Source organism: Capsicum annuum, chromosome 1 (assembly GCF_002878395.1).
Source record: "Capsicum annuum cultivar UCD-10X-F1 chromosome 1, UCD10Xv1.1, whole genome shotgun sequence".
Lineage (NCBI taxonomy): Eukaryota > Viridiplantae > Streptophyta > Magnoliopsida > Solanales > Solanaceae > Capsicum > Capsicum annuum.
The window spans coordinates 6,905,542-6,928,319 of record NC_061111.1 but is presented as its reverse complement, the minus strand read 5'-3'; the positions used below and the strand labels follow the sequence as shown (position 1 = coordinate 6,928,319).

Sequence of the window (22,778 nt, the reverse complement as noted above, 5' to 3'; positions counted from 1 at the left end):
GTTGCAGAAAATATCAATCTTAATAAATGACAACATTGACGCTTGATGTAATGGGTCAACTACATTAATGGGAAAACCTACCAGGGTTGAAGAAGTGTGTATTTAATTTTGATAAAGATATTCAGTGTCCCAATTTATGTAATATATTTAAAGTGAACTAAAAACAGAAGGTGCTTGAGAATCAACAAAATTTAATCAACACTTCAAATGCTATTGTTAGAATGTAACCGGTAAGAGTAATAGTCAAGATACAAGAGGCCGGTGTCATATTAGCACAGTCTGCCTTGCTCTGGAAGTATGGGAACAAGCACTAGACTGTGACCTGACAAGATAAAGGTCAAGATAAGCTTAAGAGTCCAATGGTTGTGGAAGGGTCTGAGATCTTCGCCAGCCGTTACTAACTTAAGTGAAGTGCAGATGATGAACTTAATAGCGGCGAGATTCTCAAATGATGCTCCGTGGGTGTTTACCTATAAATAACCTTCTATCTACGCGGTGCAAACCACCTGACTTTTAGTCATTCACTAGCAATACAGTTCCATAGCTTTCAAGAGTTGTAATACAAAAAGGCTCAGAGTCTTCTTTCAGATGACACTGCCCTCCAGCTACATTGAGATTCAGACTAATTCAACAACAACAACAACAACAACAAACCCAGTGTAAGATGTAAGATGTACGCAGTCCATACCTCTACCTCTGATGAAGTAGAAAGGCTGTTTCCGATAGACCCCCGGCTCAAGGCACGAGATACCACACAAACACATAGTAAAGCACAGAAGCAGATTACATAACATAAATACGGCACCCATAAGTAATATAAAACAGAGGAAAGCACAATCCACATGTTCTCAAATCACGCATATAAATTCAAATATACCAATTTAAAAGAAAACTTCATATAAAATTAGATGGAGGGAGTAACAACATTTGACCACCATCAAAATGAGTACTTTGTGCACTTATTCTACATTTGAGATTGAAAGCATTAATACAAGTCCCTAGTCCATTTGAGAATCTTGCCAAACACAATCTTGTAGTTTCACTAGACCAACACAACTGCAATTGGACTTCTCACAGAATGCCTATTAGAGATCCATTTCAAGAATCCCTCAACAACACCATCGTTTGAGCTGTTGGTTGTTTTGGAAAATGTCACTTGGTATGTCAATTTCTGGTTCAACATAGAGAAATTTAGCTGGGAGGGTTTAACTTTAACGGAAACTCCTTTTGGTGAAACTATCTCCACTTTGTAAGATGATTTGGCATCACCAACGTTGGTCACAGTTCTGGTATATGTTTGAAGAGTTGCTGCAAGTCTGATGGAAAATGAAGGATAATTTAGTTGTGCTTCAGGAATACTTTTCACCTTCGAGCATTTCACCTTGCGTTGTAACAGGTAACCTACCTCTCGACTTGTGTATTTAAGGCCACATAAATAAGGTACATAGTCCTCGAATGGTGTATCATAAATTAGTCCAGGTTCATATGCTCTCGACGGATTAACATGTCCTGCTCCAATTGCAAAAATATTAGCAGGAAGGAGCCTTTCATCTAGTATTGGACTCTTGGCTAGGTTTAATGTATCAGTGGTTGTCATCATTGCAGACTTAATAGTAGCAGGAGACCAATCAGGATGTGCGCTCTTCAGTAGAGCTGCTACGCCACTAAGGTGAGGGCAAGACATTGAGGTGCCTGATTTCATATTGAATGTGAATTTCGTATTTTTGTTGCCATCGACAGAGGTAGGCCAAGCAGCAAGGATATTAACACCAGGACCAATTATGTCAGGTTTCAAGATGCCAGGACTAGATGCACTTGGTCCGCGAGCTGAAAATGAAGCAACTACGGGAGCATTTTTATCTCCGATCATTGTTCCTTGGAATGTGATCATAGCCACAGGATTCAATGTTGAGTTCATATACGCGATAATTTTTATTCCATCTGCATATGAAACATCCATTGCTGGAAGAACATGAGCATCAGCTGATTTAGTGACACCACCATCTGGCTGGTTGATGATAATCATGCCAACACCTCTAGCATCCTTTACGGCTTGTCCTTTTTCAACCTTTGGAACGCCACCATCTTCTAGACATAATACTATCTTTCCTCTTATAGCAGGGTCAGTAAGTGACCCTGGTTTGCAATAAGGGGTTTCAAATTCATCACTTGCATTTTTTCCAGCATCAAATAGAGTAAAGAATGTTGAATTAGAAATCTTTGGCCTATAAGCAGATTCTCCTTCAAATTCTTCTCCATTTCCAAGCTTCACAGTTGCTTTTAGCTTTCTATCGAGAGTGCTAGCGCCTACTGTAAGAATCCATGGGGCTGTGTTTTCTACTGTGCCACTGAATGGAGCACTATTTCCCGCAGAACAACTTACCAGAATACCTCTTTCTGTTGCACTGTACGCTCCAAGAGCAATATTGTCATCATAGAAAGGAAGGTTGCGACGTCTACCAAGAGACAAAGAAAGAATATCTACTCCATCATCTATAGCTGCATCCATAGCGGCTATGATATCAGCTTCCGCACAACCATCAGAATTGCATACCTTATATATGGCTATGTGGGCAAGAGGGGCAACACCAACTGCAGTGCCATTAGCATTCCCAAATACATTAGCACCTTTCACAAAGGCTCCTGCGGCTATGCTCGCCACGTGCGTACCATGTCCAGTATCGTCTATCGGGGAACCATTGCCAACTTGGTAGATCTCGCTCCTATGAGCTTGTTATTACACTTATCCGTGAAATTGGACTCACAAACTCCCTTCCATTTAGCTGGCGAAGAAGGCATCCCAACGTCGCTAAACGAGGGATGGTCAGGAAAAATTCCACTGTCTATAATTCCGATGATCACGCCTTTCCCATAGTTGGAATCCTTCCATACGCCAGCGCCCTGATGCAAACCAAGAAAGCTTGGAGTATGAGTCGTGTGCAAGGAAAACATCGTTTGTTTCTGTGCAGAGACAAAGCCTGGTTTCTTCTCCATTTCCTTCACTTGTGATGCAGTTAATCTTGCTGCAAAGCCTTTCATCACATTGTGATAGGAGTAGATCATGCTATCAGTCTCTTCATTTCCAATTGAGCTAATTGTTGTACTACTCTTAGGTAAAAAAGAAAGGTAATAGCTCTCTAAATCCGTCAACGATGATTGAGTAGAAAGTTGGCTTTCAAGGGATTCAACACGGACTATATAAATCTCCGAGTCACTCTGTATACTAGGCCACGGGAAAGAACAAAACATGAAAACCAGAAGGATTTGCAAGAATCCCATGGCTGCAAATGGGTAAAGATAGTGAATTAGATGAACTTTTGAATCTTAAGAGTTACTATTTATAAGTAGTTTGTCCTTAAGCTATTCAAGTTCATGTTATTTTATTCCACTTGCAAAATCAATTTGATCAACTCACATTGTGAAGCTTATTAATTGTTGTATCAACAGGAGGCCGGCCTTATTTTGACTAGTTTCATTATTGTGAATGAGACTTGCCATTGCACTACTAAAACCACGCGAATTTCTGACGAATTTTTCTGAGAGACGCCCTTTTGGAATATGAGATTTACTACGGAATATCCATAGAAAATCTTCCTCTCCTTTGAAGTTCATATCAGAAATTCGCGTATTTTTAGTAGTGAATTTTGTAAAACTCTAGTCACAATTCTTTTCAATATATGTGATGATGTCTTGGCAAGACAAATATATACTTCCATGCAAGTTCAATTATGTTTGAATACCATGAAAATCTTGCTAATAGCATTGTTTAACTAATATAGTAAATCACTTTGTTCCTAATGATCTCTTTATAAATCATATAGTAGTTGTTATATTTGCAGATATTTGGTCCTTTCGTTTGTAGTTATGATGTATGTAAAGTTGTCCACTGGCACCAACAAATAGTCGGCCCACATTAATGAATAAGCTGTCAATGATTGTCTAAAATCAAGACCAAACCATATCAAACTGATTATTAGGTCTCTTTTACAGCAATAAATAAAAATAAATTTATAATCATATCGAAATTTTTTGTGATTTTTTAAAGAAAGATGCAAGCAACAAGTTTAAAAAATATGGAAAAAGTCATTTTATTCTGTTTTCTTAACCCCTCGTAGGGGCTTCCACATTTTTGCTCCCGTGGTGACTCAAACTCACAACCTTGGGGCTGGGATTTGGAAGTGAGGGGTGCTTACTATCTGAGTAACCCCCTCTCGTCTCATTTTATTCTATTCGATTTGTAAGTGGTCATAAAAGATCATTTCCTCGTTCCTAACTGCAACTCCACTGTTTCAATTGGATGTGGAAGAAAAATACTCGTTAACAAAATCAAAAGTTTCATGTAGTACTTATATAAACTTCAACCTCCCTTCTCTTACTTAAATGGAGAAATAAATAAGCAAGACTTTCTACCCAACTTTTCTTTTCTTAAATGGCGAAGTACACCAAATTTTGCCTTCAATCAAGCCTTTCTATTCCGAAATTCCGAAAAGCATACAATTAACACTGTCACTACGAAGCTATAGTCAAGGTGCACCGGGGCTTACTGTCTAGCCGTTGGTACTATTCAATTTCACTGAGTCCATATAAAAGACAGTGGATAGTCGTTACACCATTAGTGCATGTCACTTATTCGACAAAGAATTGCGCTACACCTTTGGTGATGTCTAGTTTTATTTTTTTTAAAAAAATTTGTCCCTACTGTAAATATAGTTTTGGAAACAAATATACTGTTTATATAATTCAATAACAACTTTTTAGAGATATGTACTAAAATTTTACTATATTTCGCCTTAAGGAAAATATCACGACGTTATTAAATTTGATCGCCCATCTCACTTTCTCTAGTTGTACCCATTGATTCAGTGATATCTTGTCAATGTAACATTAAATAATTTACTTTATCTTAAATTAAACTCTAGACCTATATTTTCATTTATTTTCTTACCAACCAAATGTAATGCTTTAAATTGGTTGAATTGTCTTCCAACTTTTTGTAACTATGCGGCTATAGTGGCAAATCAGTGGTTATTGTTATTTGAAAAAAATACATAAAGTAACATATTTAAGTATTAAATTACAAAAAATAATAATATTTTTATCAAATTATATTTTATAGCATATGTATTTGTATTTTTGTAGCAACAGTTTGCAAAAATACAAAATACATATCCATTATAAGGGCAGTAAAAATCATATGTATTTGTATTTTCGTAGCAATAGTTTGCAAAAATACAAAATACAACTTGTTATATTATATAATTATGACTTGTTATTTCTCTATTTAAATTTTCTTTTCCAACGTTCTTTGTCCCAACTCCTATCATTTAATAAATATCTTAGATATTAAAAGGTTGACCCGTAGAATAGTTACATAATAAGAGGAGTATTAGTAGAGTCTATTTTAAGGAAAAAAGGGGTCCTGTTATTTGTGTGTGTGAGAGAGAGCAGACACGTAAAATAAATAATTATGGCTTAATCTTAAATAAGTCGAATTATATTATGAATTGACAAAGTTTGTGTTGACAGACAAATTCGCCGTAGTCCTAATCCTTTATTTGAACTTGAGACCGATAATGTAAGCAAGCTAACTGAAGTAGAGTTTCAGCCAACCAAAATTTGAAAGGAAAATCAAGACCTAAGATAAATAATACTAGGACGCTGATGGAAAATCTTAATAACTCAATTGGTTGATTAAACAAATTTTTAAGAGCTTATTTTCCCACCTTGTAACTCCCTCCCCTATTTTTGTTTCCCCGACCTCCAATTATTTTTATTTTAAAAGAAAATACTATGCTTGGTGTATTAATGGATCTAAGAAATAAATAGGGGAAGCCCTACCAATGTTATGGGAAGATGAAAGTATTAAATTTCAATGGATATATACTTTATAACATGTTGCCCATTTGTTAATCCTACTGATGAGCCCAGTATTTAATACTCTTTTCCCTCCCAAAATTTTTGTTACGTTTCGTTTTTTTTTAGAATTAATTTGATTAATTTTTAAAGATAAATTGAATTAGATTAATTTAATATTTTAAAATTAAAAATTTACCTATCCGAAAACTACAATATAAGTATTATGAGATGCTACCTTCTCATACCAACATACGATGAATATGCATGTTAATCAAAATTTATGTAATTTGAGTACGTACTAGTAGGGTATGCCGCCAAGTGCCGACACTGCTAAATACCAAGTCTAATTTCCAGAAATGGGATCATATCCATAAATTGACAAACATTAAACTATAAAAAAGTTTTATAAATCAAATTTTTGTTGTTAAGGATATTATATTTAATGAACATCTAAAAGAATTACGGTAACTACAAAGAGTTGTGGTGGGATAAATATGATTCTTTGAGTCGTAATTAAATCTTTCAAAATGATTAAAATGGTCCTTAATCGAGCCTTGGATATGAAAATTTTCTAGTAAGAGCCCCCTTGAATGAGTCTTACATGACGTGAATTTGAATCAATGGGGACAATAAATCTCGAAAGGTAGAAAAGGGTTAATCATGAGGCAAACCGGGTCAAAAGTTCAAGTTCACGTATTTACGAGGTTATTGGGAGTAATTTGCCGCGTTAATTAACGCATAGATCATACTTGCACGGAGAACTTATTAGTCTTCTTAATCATGATTAAATCGTTTATTAGAACTGATGAAACATCAAAGACCATTTACTTAAAAGATGTAACGTAAAACATGTACCCAAGTATGAAAAGAAACAACAACCAAATATAATCAATTGTGAGTAGTTTTTGGCTTTCTGCACTTATTCTACATTTTGTCTGTTGTTTATGGAAACAATCTTGCAGTTTCATTCGGCAGACAGTCTAACTGCAATTGGACTCCTTACAGAGTGCCTATTAGAATTCCACTTCAAGAATCCCTCAACATCCCCATCCTTTGAGCTGTTGGTTGTCTTGGAAAATGTCACTTGGTATGTCAACTTCTGGTTCAACATCGTGAAGTTCAGCTTGGATGGTTTAACTTTCACGGAAACTCCTTTTGGTGAAACTACCTCCACTTTGTAAGATGATCTGGCGTCACCAATGTTGGTCACGGTTCTGGTATATGTTTGAGGAGTTGATCCAAGTCTAATGGAAAATGAAGGATAATTTAGTTGCTCTTCAGGGATACTTTTCACCTCTGAGCAATTCACTTTGCGTTGTAGCAGTTTACCTACCTCTCTATTTGTGTAGTTCAAACCACATAAATAAGGTACATAGTCATCGAATGGTGTATCATAAATTAATCCTGGATCACTTGCTCTCAATGGATTAATATGTCCTGCACCAATTGCAAAGATATTTGCAGGAATGAGCCTTTCATCTAGTATTGGATTCTTGGCGAGGTTTAATGTGTCAGTGGTTGTCATCATTGCGGATTTAATAGCAGCAGGAGACCAGTCAGGATGTGCGCTCTTTAGCAGAGCTGCTATGCCACTAAGGTGAGGGCATGACATTGAGGTTCCGGATATAACATTGAATGTTGATTTTGTGTTTTTGTTGTTATCAACAGGGGTAGGCCAAGCAGCAAGGACATTTACACCAGGACCAATTAAGTCGGGTTTTAAGATTCCAGGACTTGCTACATTTGGTCCTCGGGAGGAAAATGAAGCAACTATAGGAGTATTTTTCTCTCCAATGACAGTTCCACGGAAGGTGATTGAAGCAACCGGATTGGAAGTTGAGTTCATATAGGCAAGAATTTTCTTTCCATCTGCATTTGAAACATCCAATGCTGGAAGGACATGTGCTTCAGCTGATTTAGTCACGCCATCTTGTTGTTCATTGATGAGAATCATGCCAACACCTCCCGCATCCTTAACAGATTGTCCTTGATCAACCCTGAGAAGACTACCACTTCGCAGACACACCACTATCTTACCTTTGATAGCAGGGTCAGTGAGCGAGCCTGGACGGCAGAAAGGGGCGTCAAATTGATCGCTTTCATTCTTTCCAGCATCATATAGAGCGAAAAATGTTGAATTGGAAGTCTTTGGATGATAAGCAGACTCTCCTTCAAATTCTTCTTTGTTTCCAAGCTTAACGGTGGCCTTCAGTTTTCTATCATGAGTACTAGCACCAACTGTGAGAATCCACGGGGCTTCATTTGCTACAGTGCGAAGGGATGGACCACTATTACCTGCAGCGGCACTTACAAAAATACCTCTTTCTGTTGCACTGTATGAAGCAAGAGCAATACCGTCTTCATGGAAAGGTTTCGTACTTCCACCAAGGGAGATTGACAGAATATCTACGCCATCATCTATAGCCGCATCCATGGCAGCTAAAATAGCACTGTCAGAACATTGACCATCAGAATTGCATACCTTATATACGGCTATGTGGGCAAGAGGGGCAATACCAACTGCAGTGCCATTAGCATTCCCAAATACATTAGCATCTTTCACAAAGGCTCCTGCAGCTGTGCCCGCTGTATGCGTACCATGTCCATTCTTGTCTACTGGGGAATCGTTGCCATGTTCGTAAGACCTGGCTCCAATGAGCTTGTTGTTACACTTGCTCGTGAAGTTAGACTCACAAACTCCTTTCCATTTTGCAGGCGGGGGAGGCATCCCAACGTCGCTAAAAGAAGGATGATCAGGAACAATTCCAGTGTCTAAAACTCCGATGATCACGCCTTTCCCGTAGTTGGAATCCTTCCACAAGCCCATACTCTGTTGCAAACCAAGAAAGCTCGGAGTATGAGTAGTTTGCAAGGACAAAATCCTCTGTTTCTGTGCAGAGACAAAGCCCGGTTTCGTCTCCATTTCCTTCACTTGTGATGTAGTTAATCTAGCGGCAAAGCCTTTCATCACATTGTGATAGGAATAGATCATTCTAGCAGGCTCTTCATTTCCACTAGAGCTAATTGTTGTAGTACTTTTAGGCAAAAAAGAAAGATAATAGCTCTCTAAATCCATTAACAATGATTGAGTAGAGATTTGGTTTTCAGGGGATTCAACATGGACTATATACGTCTCAAAATCACTCTGAGTACTAGGCCATGGGAAAGAACAAAAGATGAAAATAAGCAGAATTTTCAAGAATCCCATGGCTTTTGAGACGAATATAGTACTTGATAGAAGTCTAACTTTGTAATTGGACAATGAATTTGATGAACTATTGAGATATAGAGCTATCTATCTATATATATAGTGATTCATTCTCGAACTATTCACATTTATTTTGCTCCACTAGCAAACTCAAATTGATGCACGCATAGTTGAAAGCTTATTAATTGTTAATGAAAATCAGGCCCCTTGTTTGGTTAGTATCATTATTGTGCAATACCAACATATGTCAGGAAGAAAAAAAGGCCACTGGTATGAAAGAGACTAGTAGAACAGAATTCTAGTTAAACGTTAAACTATATTGTATAAAATTCATAATAAGAAAAGGTAAAGTTGGTATAATTTCTTTGTAACACATCAATGATTCCACAATTAATTAGGCTAAGTTCTATAGCAAATCAACAGGAACTCTATTTTACATGATGCAAAAAATATCAAACAAGTGAAATGTGTTTAGGGATCAATTTGAAAAATATGGATGAGAAACCAAACATGGATTTAATTGATTTGCACGTTCACTTAAATAAAGATAATTAATTTGACTAATTTTCATAGCCAAATTGAATAAGATTAATTTAATATTTTAATAATAAAATGTACGTATCTAAAAACTACAAGATAAGTATTATAAGACTCAATTCTTCTCATATTAATATGATAAAGAAGATACATGTTAAAACGTTGGATCAAATGATCAAAGTTTATGCAATTTGACTTCCGAAAAAAAAGAAAATATGACAAGTAATTTTCCCCTATGGTACACTTTGTATTAGGAGGAAATTTTGTTGAAATAGAAATTGACATAGTTTAGACTATAGAAAAGTTCCATAAATCATAATCTTGTAATTTAGGATATTATATTTAATGAACATCTAAAAGAATCATGATGACTATGAAGAGTTATGATAAGATGGATATGATCCTTTCTCACTTAATCAAATGTTTTAAAATTGATCAAAATGACCTTTAATGTATGAGCTTTGGTTCCATTTGGTCCTTACCGCAGGCTCCCCCTTCGTCTTTCTTTTGGTGCGGCTATTTTTCTATAAATATCCGATGATCAACAAGAGAATGCCATAATAGAATTAATGGGCAACTCCAAAGCCATATAAATAAGATAATCACCTTTCGTTGTTAATATAAACAAAAGCCTTCGACGTGTGCACTGACAAAAGACTCATCATGTTTATAGACGAAGGACTAAATGGGTCCAAAACTCATACATGGCTTCTATCAAGCTCGAACCTTGGATATGAAAAATTTCTAGTAGGAAGCTCTTTGACCCCCCATTAAATGAGTCTTACATGATGCAAATTTGAATCAATCAGGTCAGTGAATCTCAATGCTACAATAGGTTTGTTCACGAGGCAAACAGGGTCAAAATTTTAAGATCACATATTTCCGAGGTTATTGGGTGTAATTTCCCTCATTGAAAGATACCCTCGTTGGGGCCAATTAATACACTGATTATACTTGCATGGAGAAGTTATTTGTCTTCTTAAACATGATTAAATCATTTACAATATGTAGCATAAAACATGTCATGACGTCTAAAATGAAACAACAATCCAAAATAATCATTTGTGAGTACATTCTGTACTTATTCTACATTTGTCCGTTGTTCAAGGAAACAATGGATCAGTTTCATTTGGCAGACAATGTTACTGCAATTGGACTCCTTACAGAGTGCCTATTAGAATTCCACTTCAAGAATCCCTCGACATCCTCAACCTTTGAGCTGTTGGTTGTATTGGAAAATGTCACTTGGTATGTCAACTTTTGGTTCAACTTCGAGAAGTTCAACTTGGATGGTTTAACTTTCACCGAAACTCCTTTTGGCGAAACTACATCCACTTGGTAAGATGATTTGGCATCGCCAACATTGGTCACGGTTCTGGTATATGTCTGAGGAGATGATCCAAGTTTGATGGAAAATGAAGGATAATTTAGTTGCTCTGCGGGGATACTTTTCACCTCCAAGCAATTCACATTGCATTGTAACAATTTACCTACCTCTTGATTTGTGTAGTTCAAACCACATAAATAAGGTACGTAGTCCGCGAATGGTGTATCATAAATTAGTCCTGGATCACTTGCTCTCACTGGATGAACATGTCCTGCACCAATTGCAAATATATCCGCAGGAATAAGCCTTTCGTCTAGTATTGGATTCTTGGCAAAATTGAATGTGTCAGCGGTTGTCATCGTTGCAGACTTAATAGCAGCAGGAGACCAATCAGGATGTGCGCTCTTCAGAAGCGCCGCTATGCCACTAAGGTGAGGGCAAGCCATTGAAGTTCCGGATATAACATTGAATGTTGATTTCGTGTTTTTGTTGTTATCCATGGAGGTAGGCCAAGCAGCATGGACATTAACACCGGGACCAATTAAGTCAGGTTTTAAGATTCCAGGACTTGCTACGTTTGGTCCTCGTGAAGAAAATGAAGCAACAATAGGAGCATTTTTATCTCCAATTACAGTTCCATGGAAGGTGATTGAAGCAACTGGATTCGAAGTTGATTTTATATAGGCAAGAATTTTCATTCCATCTGTATTTGAAACCTCCTGTTATGAATGGGCCTAGACCCGTATTGGCAAAACAACCCAAGACCATATTAAGTGGCAATGCGTGGGATCCGGGTTGATAAATAGCACTTGTGGGAGCAAAATAGGTTTTGCAAATTGTGATAATTGTTTAGGCAGGGTCAATGTTTCTCATCCCAATTCTCTCTAATCCTCTCATTCCCTTTTACTACTATTCATGCTCTTTCATATTGTAATTTCTCCCTTGTCTATTAATCAAAGTTTATTAGTTCCGTTCACTCCGTGTATTGATTGTTGAGTTGAGAATTCGGGTTCGTTACACCTCCAATGCTGGAAGGACATGAGCTTCAGCTATTTTAGTCACGCCATCTTCTTGTTCATTAATGAGAATCATGCCAACACCTCCCGCATCCTTGACGGTTTTTCCTTGAATAACCTTGGGAAGACCTCTACTTCGTCGACACACGACTATCTTACCTTTGATAGCAGGGTCAGTAAGCGTGCCTGGACTGCAAAAAAGGTTTCCAAATCGATCACTTTCACTCTTTCCAGCTTCATATAGCGTGAAGAATGTTGGGTTGGAAGTCTTTGGATGATAAGCAGATTCTCCTTCAAATTCTTCTATGTTTCCAAGATTAACAGTGACCTTCAGTTTTCTATCATGAGTACTAGCACCAACTGTGAGAAACCACGGGGCTTCATTTGATACAGCGCGAAGAGATGGACCACTATTGCCTGCAGAGACACTTACAAAAATACCTCTCTGTTGCACTGTATGACGCGAGAGCAGTACTGTCTTCATGGAAAGGTCTCGGATCTCCACCAGGGGCGAATGCACAACATAAAGTGCGGGTTCCCGGGAATCCATAACTTTCGTCCGGTTGTTGAATTTATATTGAAAAAACTAGTAAATATATAAGAATTATAAGTTGGAAATCCACAAACAAAGTGTGTTATTGGTCTAGTGGTAAAAATTATAAGTTGGGAACCCACAACCTGTAAATTCTAGATCCGCCTCTGATATCCACCAAGGGAGATTGACAGAATATCTATGCCATCATCTATAGCCGCATCTATGGCAGCTAAAATAGCAGGGTCGGAACATTCACCAGCAGGATTGCATACCTTATATACGGCTATGTGGGCAAGGGGGGCAACACCAACTGCAGTGCCATTAGCATTCCCGAATACATTAGCACCTTTCACAAATGCTCCTGCTGCTGTGCTCGCTGTATGCGTACCATGTCCATTACTATCAATTGGGGAACCATCGTCAAGTACGTAAGACCTGGCTCCAATCAGCTTGTTGTTACATTTCTTCATGAAATTAGACTGACAAACTCCTTTCCACTTAGCAGGGGGAGGAGGCATCCCAACGTCGCTAAATGAAGGATGGTCAGGTGAAATTCCAGTGTCTATAACTCTGATGATCACGCCTTTCCCATTGTTGGAATCCTTCCACAAGCCCATGTTCTGCTGCAAACCAAGAAAGCTTGGAGTATGATTAGTATGCAAGGACAAAATCCTCTGTCTTTGCGCAGAGACAAACCCCGGTTTCTTCTCCATTTCCTTCACTTGTGATGCAGTTAATCTTGCTGCAAAGCCTTTCATCACATTGTGATATGAATAAATCATCCTAGCAGTCTCTTCATTTCCACTTGCGCTAATCGTTGTAGTTTTAGGCATAAATGAAAGATAATAGCTCTCTAAATCCCTTAACGATGATTGAGTAGAAAGTAGGCTTTTAAGGGCTTCAACATGTACTATATAAGTGTCTAAATCGCTTTGACTACTAGGCCATGGGAAAGAACAAAAAATGAAAATAAGAAGGATTTTCAAGAATCCCATGGCTGCAAATGGTATAGTAATAGTGCTTATTAATGTTGTAATTGGAAAATGAATTTAATCAACTTTTGAGCTTTACTGCCTATACATATATAGTGCTTTATTCTTGAACTATTTAAATCTATTTTTGTTTTGCTCCACTTGCAAAATCAATTTGATGAACTCACAGTTAGAATGAGGCGGATCAGGATTTAAACTTTCGGGTTCTTAACAATAAATTAATTTTTAATAACATCGAGCAAGTCAGCTGATCGCTAGATGCTGGAAGAAGAACCAATGTAAGTTTTTAACCCTAAGGAAAGAAAAAGTGAGGTTTTGCATGTTATAATAACTAAACACAAAAAACGTTTTTACTAAAAATAAAAAAGTGGGCATTTTTAGAACCTAAAAACAGAAAGGGATTTTAATCTTAAAAATCAATGTTTTAACTAATAACAGAAAAGTTTTTTACTAAAAATAAAAAAATATGCATTTTTGGAAACTAAAACGGAAAGGATTCTAATTTTGAAAAAAAAAAAAGTGTTTTAGAACTACAAATGAAAAAGGATTTTACTATTAAAAAAAGGACGCAGCTATTGGGATCGACCCAGCTCGGTTCCTTACTTGCCACTGAACCAAACTACCCATTTGGTTATAGGTTCCCATCTGCATATATATTTTTCCATATAATTGCGGAATTTACGATAGCTACCCCCACCCTCTACTATAGATCTGCCCGCTAGTAGATCAGAATTCTAGTTAAACTATATTTTATAACTAATCCAAACTAATAGCAAAGGTGAAGTTGGTATAATATCTTTGTAACACGTCACAGATTCTATAATTAAACGATATTCAATAGTGATGCAGAAAATTAGAAACAAGTGAAATGTGTTTAGGGATCAATTTGAAAAATATATGGATGAGAAACGAAACATGGATTGAGTTGATTTGCATGCTTGTTCATATAAAACATAAAATAGACGTAGTCAATTAGATTGAGTGTCTGCAGTCAGTCATCTAGCTCTTTGATGGGGTGGGGTCTGGGCGAGGGGCGCGGGAGGGGAGAGGGCAATTAGGGGTGTTAGAGGGTGGCCACTAGCTAGGAGACAATTAGAACACTACTAGAAAATCGCTAATTTGTGTGATATCATGAGTAGCAAAGGAAAAGTATATTAAGTTAATATGGAGAAGATAGTTCAATGAAGAAACTAACATACAGTTTAAAACTTCAAATTAGGTGTTATGTGGATTTAAACTTTTGAAACTTGTAAAATACTAGTAGAAAATCATTAATTTTTGATGGATTAAAGGATTATTGATTTTTTTTTTTTAAATTAATGTTACGTACATATTTCAATTCATATAAAAATATCCAAAATCATCAGTTTTATAGTTTCAGATATTTAACCAACATTTTTGATTTAGTTTCAAATACTCTTAGTATTCTCAGGCTAATAGATTGTTGGCATCAGACCTTGGTCATTATAAAGTGCATGAACAACTTTAAAGTATTGTTTCATGTCTTAGAGATATTCGTATGAATGACCCTTTAAAATTTTGATAGGCTTTGAGTCTAGAGTTATGGGTATCTCCTGGGCCGGATCAGTCTGATTACATTCTAACTCAGCCCAGCGAAAACCCAGTCCGGCACAGTTATATCAGAGAACGGGTCATGCCCAATGAAAAGAAGAAAAAGAGAAAACGACGAATAAGCCAGATAGTCGCTCACCCAACTATTTAAAATACATATAGCTGCTATAACTTATAAGGGTCTGTCTTAAGACACTAGCTCTATAAAAAAAGGATTTCGTAATTTCTATCGTTGATGATTCCTTTTTGTATAAAATATATTGACTATAAATTAAACTAAAGAAAGAATATTGATTGTTTGACGATGTGAAGACCGCAATCTCAACTTAAAATAATCAAGTTCCTTTCACGCGTCATACGGGCTGTAACATCCTGCATTTTCGGGCTAGACTTTGAAGCGTCGTCCTTACGTGTGTTAACTCTAATCCCATAAATTTCTTTTGGATACATATTTCATGATCTTTATCCTAGTGTGTGAAGTTATTTGGACATATATTAAGTCCTCAAAAAGCTCCTAGCTTGTAGACAAGTCAAAACATTTCTTAGCGATTAAATTCTTGTGAAGAAAATAACTACAGCCAGAGTCAAACAAGTATAACTTTTTTTATACTAAGAAATTTTGAGCTCTAGACCCATCAATAGATAGATAATTGAATCAGCTTTCCAACGATACCAATTTCGTCTTAATCCGATATCGGAGTGGAAAGTTATACTCATTTTACCTTCAGTATGTCCGTCTGTCAATAAAGTGACGACCTGAGTTGATAAGCCGTCAACTAAGTGACGACTTATCAGCCCAAGTCGTTAGCCTTAAACAGAATGCCATCAATTTCAGCTTCCAAGTGACGGCCTGAGTTGATAAGTCGTCACCTAAGTGACGGCCTATCAGCCCAAGTCGTCAGCCCAACCAGAAACTTATCAAATTCAGCTTCCAAGTGACGGCTTATCAACCCAAGTCGTCAACTGAAAATTTCAGCAATTATGAATTAGTTTTGTAGGGGTATTTTGGTCTTTTTATCACCTCAAACCCTACCCCTCCCACGACTTAAAGCATCATTATGCGTTATTAGCCATCACTTATCAGTTTTAGATGCCAAAAACTCCTCATTCACTCTCAACATCAAGATTAGGGTCTCCTTCCAAGATTATTCCCCAAGAACAAGATTCAAGCCCTCCTTCAAGAAAATCAAGAATTTAGATTCCCAATCCAAGAAAGGTCAATTCTCTTTCAAGATTTAAAGCTCTAAGGTATGTTAGATGTTCATCCACGGGCCCTTTTCACCCATGGAGTCCAAGAATCCGAATTTCAAATTTAAAAGTATGATTACATATTTTTATGAATTATACCCATGAACTTTTATGAATTTTGAATTTTATATTATCAATTGTTGTTCTTATTAAACCTACATGTTTGAATGGTGTTGTTCGCTGATTTAAGCCTTAATTGGTGATTTAGTATCAAAATCATGCTACTACTACATGTTTAAAACTATTCCCATACTTAAGCAGTGCATTGCAAGTGTTTGATGAAATGCCTAAATGCTTGAGTTTTGAACAATGACTACTTATTACATCTTTACAATGAAATTACATGTTTGCAATGAATTACCTCCATGAAACTCTTATGAAATTCGACAAGGGCGGACCCACGTGCTTTTTTTGGGTGCTCCGACACCCGCTAAAATCGACGTAGAATAGGTATAATTATATAAGAAACAGTGAAAAAATGGTATAATATATAAAAAGCACCCAAGGAACAAAAACATGGCTGGGTGCTCTGGCTTTAGGTGTAACTTCCGTGTCTCCCTTCCTGTGTTCGAATCCCCACAACTATGCTGTATTTATTAATAAATTTTTAAGCTACATCAAAGAACCCACAACCTTTAAATCCTGGGTCTGCCACTGAAATTCGATCATGTATTATGTTTTCAAGAGTTTTGATAGAAAAAGCCCTTACACGTTTGAAAGTTGAAGTATGCTTATCTGTACCTTGGTAATTTGATTTCAAGTTATGTTTTTAATTATTTTCACATGGAATGCATTACAGTATGTTTTAATTATTGTGATTTCCATATCATGTTCATGCGAATTCAGAATAAAACCCTCAGTTTATGATTTGGTCATGTGATCGTGCTATCTTATCATGTTTTAAAGCATCCCCATGTTAAAGTCTTGACCCCCATGTGTTTGATGAAATTCTTAAGTGAATAATTATGAACAATGATTTCCTTCCTGTAACACCCCACAAAAATCGTCCATGCGTTAGCTCGTGGTAATATGCTCTTAGAGTTAAATGACTAGTATTGTATCAAAGAAACTTAGTCTCATTTTTGACTTCTAAAGTGATTAAAGTTTAAACATATATAATTTCCCTAATTTCGACTTTTTATCATGTGAAAAATTGAATGAGCTTTTCGTCGACATAAGATTCACCCAAATCCGATACCCGGACAAGAAGTTATGGCTAATTTAAGTTCTAGTCGTAAAACACTGTCAGTTTGGTGCTTGGCGCGTCGCGGATGGTGCGGATGGCGGGTCGCACTGAAGTTTCAGGTCCCAACCAGTGGGACAACGCGATGGCTCCGCGTTGCGGTGACCTTAAGAATCCCATTTGTCAATTTCCAGTGAGCCACCGCGATTGTGGCGCGTCGCAGTGGCCCATGAAATCAGACTCCCAGTTATATTTTTTCCATCTTATTAAGGGTATATTAGGTATTTTCACCCCCTTATCTGCCTAAACACGGGATTTAATCCCAAAGATACCAGAATACATTCACAATCATCCAAATTACTCAAGAACACTCTCTAGGGTTTCAAACTAAAAACCCAAATAACTCAAGATTTAACAGTGGGTTTTCAAGATTGATTGAAGATTTGGAATCCCCAAATCGTAGGCTTCAAGAATCATTCATCAAATTCCTAAATTGAGGTACGTTGGGTTTATCCTAAAAACTACATGGGCTTGTCAACACTAGAACATGATTTAAAGATTATCAAGCATGAATTTTAAAGGGTTTTGAAACTTATGCTTTCAATTTCGCATTATGGATTCTTGAATAATATTATTGTTTTGTTCTTTAGGCCTTTCCCCCTTAAATTAATTTAAACTTATATGAATATGTATGATGTTGAAGATTTGATTGAGAGCATTATTATTGAAACCCCTCTCTTTGATGATTTAGAGTTGATGAACTTGTTGGGAATGATTTGAGATGCTTGTTTAATGTTTTGAAGGGGATCTTTTCAATATGTAAGTATTTAACATGATTTTGATGATGATGAGAGGGAGTTTCTTGATATGATTTCATCCTTGTCTTAAAAAGAAAGAATTGCATATGATTGATATCTTTGACATGACCACCTTATGTATTTGAAATGGTGAAAAAGAGAGTTTCTTGGATATGTTTACATGAGCTTTGAGAAAGAGTTTCTTGAAATGATTTATTAATATGGTGGTCCCAGATTTACGTTTTGAAACAGAGATTATTATATGCTAATAATGGCTCAGAGATGTGACTTGAAAGTCAATGGTATGACGATGCCATATAAATGTATGCCATAACAGATATGTTTTTAGAGAATGCATATTTTAAAGAGTTAAAATTGGACTTAAAGAGGGTTAGGTGGTTACCCGAAGAAGGTTTGAGTTCAAGTAACTCTTAACCTAAAATCGTGATTTACCGATCCGGGTATATTATTTTACACTGGCGACGGCTATGTGGCATAGCAGAGTCAGAGACTCCAACCCTTGCGGCACACTTGGGTTGAAGGTTTCTAGACCGAGTCAATGGCGGATTCCATATAGCTAGTGGAATTTCAAAGTTATAGAAGGAGGAGTTGAAAATTCTAAGTTAGTCAGTTCTTAAGTTGTTACATGATGTATTTGGGGCTATATAAAGTTAATAGTTCTATCTCACAAGGAAGTATCAGCAGTAGGGTTTTACACTTTCAGGTACAGTCTTTCAGGGTGAGTTTAGTTTTTATGAGTATTATTATATCTCAGACTCTAGAATAGAGTGGTTTTAGTTTAGTTTAGAGATGTTGATTAAGTGATTCACAAACTTAGAATGATGGACTTAAGCTAAGAGGGAGATAATAGAACAAATAACCAAGTCAGGCTTTTAGATTTTAGTAGTAATGTCAGTAGGTGTAAAAAAACAGTAGGAGAGGATGATCCCCAACCCATCCTTACCTCAGTGTAAAGTTTTGTACTTCAACTATCACGATAAGTACTCATGACTTATATGTCAGTTCTATGATCATAGCTCATCTTTGTGCACCTTATAGAAAATCATGTACTCTCCCAGTTCCTAGTATGAGGTGTTTTAGTCCACTCAGCAGTATGAATCATGTTCCACAAATTCAGAAACTCCAAACTCAGGTCATGTAGCTCATGACTTATGTGCTCATGTTTTTCAGTATGTTCAGTTCCAGTACTCATACTACACTCTTAATGATCAACGAAATTCAAATTCATGCCATGCATATCCTTAGTTCAAACCTCCTTGATGAATTCATGTAATTGACCCTCTATTCCTCAGATCTCAGTTTCACACTCCAAATATTCAGTCATGATTCAGTCCGTAAGTGTTTCATACATCATCTTAGTCTTTCCTTAGTATTTCAGCCAAGTCAGTATCATTCGGGGGATGAACTATTCCGAGGGGGAGATGTATTGTAATGCTCGAGTTTTCATATCCTAAACCTCTCAATTTTACTTCACGAAACCAAATCCAGCCTAAGGTAATGGGTACTCATAAGTTGACTCTCTCGTTTCTACCTCAACCTTATAATCATTCTTATGTCATTTCATGTATTCATGAAATCAGTTCAGCCATGTATCATTTTTCAGACTCAGCATGTAATCACGTTTTTAGTTATGCATAATTATTATATGATCTCAGTTTCCCTAGTAGTCTTATCTTAATCAGTCTCATTCGAGGACATATGTTTCCAAGGGGGAGATAATGTAACACCCCGCATTTTTGGGTTAGATTTTGAAGCATCGTTTTTATGTGTGTTAACTCTAATCCCATGAATTTCTTTTGGATACATGTTTCATTATCTTTATCCTAGTGTGTGAAGTTATTTGGACATATATTAAGTCCTCAAAAAGCTCCTAGCTTGTAGAAGAGTCAAAATATTTTTTAGCGATTAAATTCTTGTGAAGAAAATAACTATAGCCAGCTTCAAACAAGTATAACTTTTTGTCTACTAAGAATTTTTTATCTCTAGACCCATCAATAGATAGATAATTGAATTAGCTTTCCAACGCTATCAATTTCACCTTAATCCGATATCGGAGTAGAAAATTATGCTCATTTTACTTCAGCATGTTCGTATGTCAACAAAGTGACGACCTGAGTTGATAAGCCGTCAACTAAGTGACGACTTATCAGCCCAAGTCGTCAGCCTTAAATAGAATGCCATTAGTTTCAGCTTCCAAATGATGACCTGAGTTGATAAGTTGTCACCTAAGTGATGGCCTATTAGCCCAAGTCGTCAGCCCAACCAGAAACTCATCAAATTCAGCTTCCAAGTGACGACTTGAGGTGATAAGCCATCACCTAAGGACGACTTATCAACCCAAGTCGTCAACTGAAAATTTCAGCAATTATGAATTAGTTTCGTAGGGGTATTTTAGTCTTTTTCTCACCTCAAACCTTACCCCTCCCACGACTTAAAGCATCATTATATATTTTTAGCCATCACTTATCAGTTTTAGATGCCAAAAACTCCTCATTCACTCTCAACATCAAGATTAGGGTTTCCTTTCAAGATCATTCCCCAAGAACAAGATTTAAGGCCTCCTTCAAGAAAATAAAGAATTTAAGATTCTCAATCCAAGAACATTCAAGAAAGGTTAATTCTCTTTCAAGATTTAAAGCCCTAAGGTATGTTAGATGTTCATCCATGGGCCCTTTTCACCCATGGAGTCCAAGAATCCAAATTTCAAGTTTAAAAGTATGATCTTTATATATTTTTATGAATTATGTCCATGAATTTTCATGAATTTCGAATTTTATATCATCAATTGTGTCACGACCCAAATGGCCATGAGTGGCACCCACACTAACCTTCTTGTGGAAGAACCGTCTAAATCAAATCATTACTCAATCACTTAGTAAGTATTAAAATGATATTTTCATAAAACCATCTTAATAATAATAATCTGGAGTTAATTATTAGTAACGTGAAAACCAAACAATTTACTTACTGAAATTTTCAAGACCCAAATGTCATCGTACAAGAACTACTAACAAAGATCATATCTAAAGTGATATCCAAAAATAAAGGAAATAAAGAATGTTTCATTGCCCGAAAGATGGACAAGAACAAATAAGATGACCCATGGCAGCCTGGAGACGGAGTGCTCACCCTTGGATCAAGATCTGCTATCAAACTCTAGAGGTGAGGTCATGTCTGAGCCTAGAACGCTATCTGCACTCAACAAAAGAAGAGTACAGGGTAGTATCAGTAAAAACCACTATGTACTAGTAGGTATCATAGGCCAACTCAATTTAATAACATGTACACAATATAAATCAAATAACAAGTAGACATGCATCGTCACACAATAAATATTCAATGAATCAATAATATAGCAACAACAGGTCAAACAGTACTCATAAACAAGCCACAAAACCATCAAGAGTATTAACCACACTGTAAACATCCACAGATCTAACACAAATATATACACACATGCTATGAGACTTATTTTTTTCCAAATAGTCATGACCTACAGGGAACAATCTATGTTCATGTACCATACCGGTGTGGTACCCGATCCAACATAAATATAAATGTATCGGCGTGGTACCCGATCCAACATAAATATAAACGTACCAGCGTGGTACCCGATCCAACATAAATATAAACGTACCGACGTGGTACCCGATCCAACATAAATATAAATGTACCGGCGTGGTACCCGATCAACATAAATATAAACGTACCGGCGTGGTACCCGATCCAACATAAACATAACCAAGTAGTATCAATATCAATTTACACAACCTTACAGAATGCCACACAATGTACCAAGTTTACAAGTACACTTAAAGTCATAAGACAATTCCATCAAGTCAATTTTCAATAAACATTTATACACAAATCAACAATCCAAACATAACAATTTCAAGCATGTCCGAATACCAATCCACAAGTATCCAATTTAGGAGCATACACACAATTAAATTGAGTTTAAACTCTAATTAAACTGTAACCTACCTCAACCAATGAATCTAAACGTAGTTAGTCCACAAGCGCCTTGCTTTTCCTCAAAGATTAAGAACGTTCAAAATTTGTTCCAACATAATAAATACTCCCCGTAAAAGTATGAATCTAATAACACGCGTTGATAAATTTTCTGTAAAATTCTAAACCTAAAACCAAAAGGTTTCTATTAAGAAGATTGTAGTTAGTAACAAATGCATGAAAAATTTTCCTAAGGCCTAATATAACCATGAATACGCACTGCTGGAATTAAGAAATCTTTACATTATCCAACTTCCCCCCTACGTCATCATCGTAGGCCTATGATTAAAAATCTTTACACAATTATTAGAAAAGAACAAGATTTATATAACATGGATACCTAATTCTAAAACAACAATACACTTATTTGTGCACCACTGCCTAACATCACACACCCTCACATTACTGTACACCACTTCCCATGACATGATAGTTACCTATTAGTAGATAAAACTTCAATTCCACAACCTAAATA

General features: G+C 36.4%; 2 protein-coding genes and 1 pseudogene across 2 annotated transcripts; all 3 read right to left on the bottom strand.

The window, feature by feature from the left end:
- Window positions 1-843: 843 nt before the first annotated feature.
- On the bottom strand, window positions 844-3,505 carry LOC107878701 (subtilisin-like protease 4). The gene is given in 2 exon segments (XM_016725791.2): window positions 844-2,712; window positions 2,715-3,505. Coding segments are annotated over 2 exon segments (2,235 nt in total). The 5' UTR covers window positions 3,280-3,505; the 3' UTR covers window positions 844-1,042.
- Window positions 3,506-6,621: 3,116 nt separating this feature from the next.
- Window positions 6,622-9,225, bottom strand: LOC107867022 (subtilisin-like protease). Its single transcript, XM_016713110.2, has one exon. The coding sequence runs from the start codon at window positions 9,062-9,064 to the stop codon at window positions 6,821-6,823; it is 2,244 nt and encodes a 747-aa protein (XP_016568596.2). The 5' UTR covers window positions 9,065-9,225; the 3' UTR covers window positions 6,622-6,820.
- Window positions 9,226-10,726: 1,501 nt separating this feature from the next.
- On the bottom strand, window positions 10,727-13,474 carry LOC107852534 (annotated as a pseudogene).
- Between the last annotated feature and the right edge of the window lie 9,304 nt (window positions 13,475-22,778).